This window comes from Phalaenopsis equestris, unplaced genomic scaffold, assembly GCF_001263595.1.
Source record: "Phalaenopsis equestris unplaced genomic scaffold, ASM126359v1 Scaffold000490, whole genome shotgun sequence".
NCBI lineage: Eukaryota > Viridiplantae > Streptophyta > Magnoliopsida > Asparagales > Orchidaceae > Phalaenopsis > Phalaenopsis equestris.
The window spans coordinates 453,424-462,268 of NW_018164930.1; the positions used below are offsets into that span (position 1 = coordinate 453,424).

An 8,845-nucleotide genomic window follows, 5' to 3' on the forward strand; every position below is an offset into this window, starting at 1 on the left:
AAACATAACACGTTCTTTCGAACTTACGAGAGTCCCTCGGAGGAGGTAACCCACGGTTGCTAACGAGATCTCCCCGGTTTAAATGGGTTTCACAACTCGTTTAAACTAAGTAAGTTCAAAAGAAAATAGTGATGCCGGAAGGAGGGAACCGTGGGATCCTAACCGGTGTCGCTCTAATCAACTTGAACCCCCCATTGAAACCGAAACTGTGAAACATAAACTACAATTTTCAAACACTTAAACTCTGGAGCCATCGCGACGACAGGAACCCTGGAGCCATCGCGACGATAGGAGCTTGGAGCCAACTTTGTGGGCAGCCGGACGAGGAGCTTGGAGCGAGCAGCAAGAAGATCTTCTTCAGTATCATCTCTTCCTTAGCATAATAACAACCCATAGGACTTGGGGGTAGCTCGCCTAGAGCGACGTAAATCCTCACCCTCTTTTAGGCCCCTGCACAACCAGGTTGTGCAGCATAAGTCCTAACTCGCTTTAGGTTCCGAGGTTGTTGTGTGGTACGACGTAAACCCTCCTTTCTCTGTGGACTATTTGCATAATCGGGTATTATGCAAATGTAAGTCCCAAATAATGAAATTGGCAGGATTGAACATTTAAATAACATCATCTCTAAAAATGCAGCCACACATTAGGATAGTTTGGGAAGTCACTGAGGGTTCTCCTCAGGATCTGTGACATCCCCTACCTTTTCTTTCCTTTGGACTCCTGAAATAACTGTTCATGTTTGAGCCACTCCCATTTGCCCTTCTACGTCCTACCGTGAAAACCTAAACCTTGAAATCTTGAAGACTAGAACCATTGATCATTATCGAGAGTTTTCTCAAGTGACTCCCGTCATTTGGGATGTAATTAACTATAGGGGCTTGCCTCTATAGGGAACTTGGAACCCAGGTAAAATAAACCCTATTTAATCTTTGTATTAAATAGGGGAATTTGTCGGTCATATATAAAAGGTTCGCAGACCAAACGGATGTCACAAATCTCTTAGTTTGCAGGATTGGGTCTATCGCTGATGTCTACACTTATCTCTCGGGAAGGTGTAGTATTCGCGGTATCAGACACGATTATGCAAACTATCAGACTAATGAGATCCACTTGGTCTCATTTTTTAAAAAAAAAAAACTAAAACATACTACTTTTAAAACCCAAACTATATACCTTTTATACTTAAATTAAATCTCAAAAAATTATTTTCATATATCATATTTTTCAAATAAATCTAACTAATCGAAAAAAAAGTTGACCGACAGGAGGTAGTTATGGAATAACAAGTGACAATAGGGTTTGTCGGCGACATTGGGAATGATGTAAGAAAAAAAATCTACAGTTGAATAGCAGATAAATCAGCAAGGTATGGGTGACAAGACAACAAACCAGAAGTGATAAAATGGGGATTTTAGCAGATGGAAGCACGTTCGATGGCTATCAAGCAAAAAGCAACAAGCATAACAGCAAACAGTAAAACAAAGGCGAAAAAAAAAATCCATCAACAATTCCTGGGCAAGCTACCAGCATACAACCTGCAAAAGGAATAGGCTAAAGCACTTCGGAGAGCATAAATCATAAATAAATTCTCCAAATGCATACTCAGAAAAAAAAAATAAAATAAAATCCAAATAATCTAACATATATATAAAAATCTCCCAATAAGAAATAGCCTAATTAGAAAATAGGAAAATAGAAAAATAGAAAAGAACAAGAAAGTAAAGAAGCAAGGAATGAAACTAACTGAATGTAAATGAAAAAAAAATAACGGAAAAAGAAGCTTGCAATGGCTCCTACGTGCAACAGAATTTTAAGATATAATGTTTTTATGGATGTAGCAATAGCAATATTTTTCAATTTAAAAAAATTCTTTATAAAAGGCCTTGAAGATCCTACATACGAAAAAAAAAAAAAGAACTTTATCAAGTTTGTAGAAAAGCATTTCGTTCTCTATTCATATCAATAGATTCATTGTATCACACTGTAATGCAAGACTTAAAATTTCTAATATTCGTGATGTGATGGATCATACTTACCACTTGCCCGATGAATAGTAAGCAACATGATAATGATTCTTTTATTTCAAAAATAGTGTTAATTTTAAAATGGTTGCACAATTTTCAAAGGAAATGCATGACTACTAAATTGAGAAAACCTCGACTATAAATGGCCTTTAGTCCAAGTAGCATTCTCAAATTTAGATACTTGGAATATTCATCAGAGCACATGTGAATGTTTAGTATTTATTGATGTCATGCCTCTCCATGCTCCTGCAGAATGAACTCACATGATTTTTGATACACTTGTACAATGCATTTATGCAACTACTGATGCACCTGCATATCACATTTCCACAGTTTTTAGTGTATTTACATAATGCATTTGCATGATTTTTGCAATATTTTGATAATTATTTTGTGATGTGTTCACATCACTTGAACATATTCAGAATTCATAATTTGCACAAGTTTTTTACATTGGTTATGTGCAAACATTTTTAATTTAGAATGATTTCTATTTATTTGCATATATGTGTCGGATTCAATAGTGTTATATACAAAAATTAGTCATTTATATACTTCATAAAATGACACTTTTAATTTTATGCATTTGTATTTTAGAAAAACTATTTTTACACATTAGTTTATTTCGTTTTTCAAGCTCAAGTCTTGGGTTCTTCAAGAGTTTGAGTGTTCAAGGAAAGTTTTCCTTGTGTTCCTAGCTGTCTTAAATTTTTTTCTAATTCCCCATTCATGTTTAGTTTCATTTTAATTTTTGTCATTTTATATTCATCTTATGATTCTGCAATTTCAAATTTTAAATGCAATCATCATTTATTTTATTTTATGTAGCATTTATTCCCAAGTTCTTATTTTGCACCGCATGAATCACTTATCAGCATAAAATCTCTCTTGCATAAAGGGTATCTACAGGGTAAATTTGAGCAATCTCCTAAAATCTCTCTTGCATGAGTCACTGATCAGAGTAAATTTAAGAATTATCCTAACCTCTCTCTTGCATAAAGTGTACCTACTGGGAGTCTGGGTCTGCCCACGACAACCACAACAAAAATGCGATGTATAGGTATGTCCAACAGGACATCATGACTGAATCTTAAACTTCGTGCCCAAGAAAAGTGTTATTTATCCTCGTACTAGCAAAAAAGTTTGCAAAAACATTTCCACACCACATCAAGAAAGATGCATCTAATTGATTCCAGTTGGAAGTTAGGGTTATTATTCACATCGCACCAAGAAAGGCATAAATGAGTCTTCTCCCCATTAAAAAAGGCATGTATGAGGCACCTGCACAAGAAAGTTGCAAACAACATAAAATTTCTACAACACATTGGGTTAATGTACATGGATTCTTCGGCATCAGGACAATTGACTTGCACTATACTCGCATGTGCATTGTATTTAGCAAATGACGAGGCAATGGAGCAATCAGCCAGATGAACAAATTTTCTTATTTTTGCCTTCATCTCTCTTTTTTATCCTTTTTTTTCTATCTTCATCTTCCTCCACTTCTTTCTTTCTTTCTTTCTTTCTTTCTTTCTTTCTTTCCTTTTCCTCTTTTAAGTCTACATTAAGAGAGAGAGGGATACTCAACATAAACTTTGTCAAGCAGCAAAATGACAAACCTTAAATCATTCAGCCTTTAGTCTCATTTCTACTTTATTTTATTTTACTCTCAAACGTAGCAAATCTGGGCTTTGGTAGGGTTTAAATTTAATATGCAGACTCAAGAACTCCTCTTTCCTCCACACATACTTGGTCCCATTAATGCCCTCCAATAAGCTTTTGCCATAGCGGTGATGTAACTTCTTCACACAAGTTGGTTCGGTTGTCTCTTTTTGTTGAGTTCACACATGGCTTTTTAACCTTTTATGTCACCAAAGGTTTCGAATATTAGGGAAAAAGCAAAAATGAAAGCAATAAGGGAGAGAAGAGAGCATTTATGAGTGACAGCTCCATTTTGTGAGGCCCATACACCCCTCAAATGCGCCTGTATACGATGAAGAAGCATAGTATGGCAAGCAATGCGCAGGCAAGGACCTTTTTTTTTTTTCTTTTTTTTTTTTTTTTGCTTTTTTTCTTAACAGATCAACGGAGAATAAATCAGGAAGACACCAAACCTTAAAAGGAATCGTAATGGGCCCACTTCTAGCCATTGCCTAGCACGAGCAGTCACACGGTTGAAACATAGCCATTCAGAATGTAATGGAATCCCCTGTTCCACGTTGAAGGAAAACTGCAGGATCAAGATAGAACTACGCTTAGAAAATGAAATAGATACTCCACATGCAATCTATAAAGATGGTAAGATAGTACGTAAAAAAAGAAATATAACCATTGAAGATCCATAGTCATTAGAGCCTGTATATACACCTTCAAGTTTTGAAATCAGCATTTGGTCATATGTATTGCCGCTGCATAGAAGAACTAGAAATTCAATGTGATGAATAACTCAGAAGAATGTATAGCTGAATAAACTGGATTGGTAAGGCTTCAAGTAAACCATTCATCAAGATGAAGCTTAAAAGAAGGCAAGTCACCTCGCGGTTAAAGGGCAATTATAAATATCTCTGATAATGGGATTGCCTTTATCATCACTCGCACCAGCATGCTATAAAAATTCTACATAAAATCAATATATGAAAAGGAAAAGAAAAAAACACAGCTATATCATAAATAATATATAAAGAAAGGTCAAAATTCAAGAAATCCCATTAATCAAAACTGATTAATCGTTAAACACGAAATAATGGAGCAAATAGCATTGCTCGAATACTGGTGTGCATGGTCAAAACTATAATTGCTGAGACCTGATTTTCTGGGTTAAAAAATAATATCAAGCTTTAGTTAACAAATTTTGTGAAATATTAGGATTATCATAATAGTTGATTTTTTTAATATTAATTTGGTTAACTCTTCATCCATAGAAGACCAAATTGTAGAAACGTTAAAATCATAGATCAAACATAATCCTTTCCTGTTTGATGAGGAACATAGTATTTTCTAAATGCTTTAGTGCAGCAGATATCATGAAGTGCATGATCAGAGTTATATATGAATTATGAAGCGCAAAAATTTTGCTGAGATTTCATTCTCTTTCCTATAATTATCAATAAGCTTCATTTCTAGATTTGGATTACCATCCTTCGTTAGATGTGTAATAAGAGACCATCATGGATTAAATGTTACCAATCAATTCATTGTTTACCATTGCTTTGTTTATGTTGTTGCCCATCTTAATGCAATTTATAAAAGAATCTATGACTTAAGATTATAGTATATTGTGATATATATTGAAGCTTACTTTGTCAATAAAGATAATGTTATGCCTTGATTATTAAATATGATTATTAATATGATTACTCTTTAAATCATCTACTGTAGCAATAGAATCATCGAGTAAGATCTATAACAAGTAGAACTAGCTATTTAAGTGTCAAGCACAACACGGGGACATGCGAACAATGCAATAGAGAGCGGGTCTATAAAAGATGAAGTAGAGTAGATGAGCTAATGATCAATCAACCACATTACATTATCTGCAATTTCAACCTATGAAGCAAACAGTATCGTCAAGCATAGATGTGGTCATGGCATCTATGTCAATAAGCACAATACGTAGCCTTACAAGTAAGAATCATAAAGGTTCTTTATGGTAAGAGCACCTAGGAGTGGATATAAGTTTGCATTTACTAATGGAATTTTTATGAATCGAAGGTGGATGGATTCTTTATGATATGTGCGGCAATTAATAGCAATTATTTTCCATAATGATCATTACATAGAAGACAAATGGAATGAATAACATGTTATTTCATGATCTTATTTGAAATAGCTCACTTATGAATTAACCATCGGCCTTTGAGAATGGCATTCATGTGTTACATGTGAGCACTTGTTCAAGAAATTAAGTATCGGGACATTTGTAATCATGCCTGCCAAGTTGTGCAAGGAGAAGGTTGAAGATACTTGACATATGATAGGGCATTGAGTACAAGAAATACTGTATATTCATTTAATGGATGGAAGTGACACTTTAATTTTGAATCTGCGAGGGATCAGTCTAACAAAGAGTTGGAAGCGATCAACTCATGATCCACATTTTAATTTTGAAGTTATGATTGGGAGCTCATGAAAGTTACAATATTACAAGTGTGAGTATTTAAGGCAAGATAACCTCCATTCTAGTTCGATCTTGTGATTTAAAGCACAAGCTTGGCGCCGTGGACTTGCTTTTTTGTCCCAATCTAGTGCCCATGGAGATACCACTGAATGTGCTGACAAACCAACAAATCATTAGCAAGTAAGAGCCCCATCGTTCCATCAAAATAATGTGAAATGGTCCCCACAAAATATACCCAAATTCAAGATATTTAGAAATTTTGAAAACCATGAAAAACAAAGAAGCACTGTAAAAATATTTTGGTTGTGAGCACCCTATAGTGAGATAATTCCCATTAGAAAAGAAAGATTATATTAATTTTTAATTTTTTTTCAATAGCTTTATAAATTAAAGCTCAAATGAATATTTAGTTAATCTTTTTTTTACTTTTTTTCTTTTTTTTTTTTTGGCTAACATTGCAAAAGTGACATTGAAAGTGTCATGCACTCTTTTGGAGAGTGCTAAAAAAAAAAAGAAAACATACGCCGCATGTGGCATAGTTGGGGACAATTGAAAGATACTATAAAGGCCTCTTGTGCTCTGCTAAGAGTGTGATAAAGAAATTGTCTTCTTCGGAGTGCTACATGTGACAAAAATGCATGCTTTTAGAAGTGTAACATACAACTTTTTCGAGGCCACATATGCCTAGCACAATGCCATACACATTTATGGAGGTGCGGTGGGATGGTATGCCAATTCATTTACTAAGCCTTAAGCAAGGTGATGGAGAAGTGTGGCTGAATATTATTTGGCACTGACAAGCATATTTTGCTTAATTGCTCCACCTTTGTAGACCTTGTAAGAGAATTCTAAAAACCCATGCATGCCGTTGGAGAAAAATAAAGTTTTAGCTTGAAAAAAGGTACGTCGGACATTACTAGTACGTGCTTTTGGTAGCATGTTTATAGGCCATGTTATGGATGCAATGCCATGTGCATCATACATGATATCATGTGTGATATTGGAAATGTGGTTCAAGGGCCTGGTAGAATTTTTACTAGCCCCCCTTGCATATGGGGGAGTGCATAGATGTGCTATCAAAAACTCAGATAAAACTATGCAAATAGAAAATATGGCACAATGGAGCCACAAACTAGAAAAACAAAAACAAAATCAAGAACTTAATAAAAAAGTGAAACAAACCACGTACTTGCAAATGCAAACTTTCATTATCTCATTGTAGCATACAGCAAACATAAATTGGGCCCCAATTGACTTATAGGCAAGCAAGGTTCCCCAAACCTACTGTCAAAATTTAAATAACCAAATTATTCCAAAACATAACATTAAAAGATGTGCAAGAAATTCTAGAACCTTGGAACTCACCTAACGTGGTTAAACTAAGAGCTAGAGTCTCTGTTAAGCTCCAATTACCTTAAAACCAAAGTAAAAATTACGAAACTATTACAAATCTAAAATAAAAATACCACTAGAACATCAAAAAACCATGAAACGCGAACCATATTCTCTTCCGAAAAATATAAAAGATGCAGACCACTCAAACTTACATAGAACGACTTTCAAACTGAATATCAAATCAAGTTAGCACGATCAAGTACACAATAGAGCAGCAAGAGATGAAAGAACCTTGCTAGATAAGAGATTGCCTAATCCCAATCCCTAGACAATATCCAAAAGATCCTAGAGGTCAATAGTGATGTATTTACTTGTATAATGCATCTTGAGATTCGATAAACCATTTTCAAGCTTTGTCAAGATATTTGAACCTGCTTCTACATAAGGCCTTTAGGACTATATATGACAAAATTCACCAAACAAATCATCTTTCTCTCATCCTTCCATGGGGTTGTAAGTCATGTCTTGCCCTTGGGTCACTCCACCATTGTAATTGTAAATCCCATCTTGGTGCATCCCTCACCATCAAAATTGTAGGTCATTATGATTGGGTATCATAAAGATACCTAGTACTTAGATCGAACTAGTTCATAGCCACCAAGCCCATTGTGTCAAACCCTTTCTTTGGCATACTTGTCAACTATGAATTGCACATTATAGATATAGCCATTGATTATAGAGCATTACAGAATGCAAAATATTTAAATTTTAAAATATTGTAAGGTCATTTCAAGTGAGAATTTATGTACCCAACATCATTTATTAGTTTTAGATTTTAAAAGTAAGAGTTGTAAAATAAAAAATACTAGGGCTGATCATCATAGAATTAGATGGAGAAATTTAAAAGACAAATAAAATTATTTTTATGAGTAAAATTCAATATTTCAAAAATTGGGATATTCATGAAGAAGCAAATGTTATGTAGGATAAAGTAACAAACACTATTAAACAAGTAGCAAAAGATGTGCTTGGAGAATCAAAAGAAAAAGTTTTTATAATTAAAAATAGTTGGTGGTGGAATAATAATGTGCAAGAAAAGATAAAATATAAGAAGTTATGTTATAAAAATTAGTTTAAATGTAAAAGCTTAGAGAACTGGAAAAAATATCAAACGACTCGCAGGGAGTCTAAAAGAACAATCTGTGATGCTAAAAATTCTGCTTTTAATGATCTTTATAATATATTAGATACTAAGGAGGATGAAAAATATATGTATAAGTTAGCTAAACAAAGAGAAAAGAAAAATAAAGATTTAACTCAAGTAAAATGTATTAAAGATGAAAATCAAAAAGTACTTTTCTTAGAAAAA

At 34.1% G+C, this 8,845-nt stretch overlaps 1 protein-coding gene across 1 annotated transcript in view; it reads right to left on the reverse strand.

Moving 5' to 3' along the window:
* LOC110028128 (outer envelope protein 80, chloroplastic) overlaps nt 1–8,845 on the reverse strand; it is a 113,464-nt gene that overhangs the window by 40,475 nt on the left and 64,144 nt on the right. Inside the window, exons 11-13 of the mRNA XM_020729860.1 lie at nt 4,559–4,629; nt 4,354–4,432; nt 4,139–4,254 (exon numbers count right to left, since the gene is read on the reverse strand). Of these exons, the coding sequence (XP_020585519.1) occupies nt 4,139–4,254; nt 4,354–4,432; nt 4,559–4,629 (266 nt within the window). The remainder of the gene's footprint in view (nt 1–4,138; nt 4,255–4,353; nt 4,433–4,558; nt 4,630–8,845) is intronic.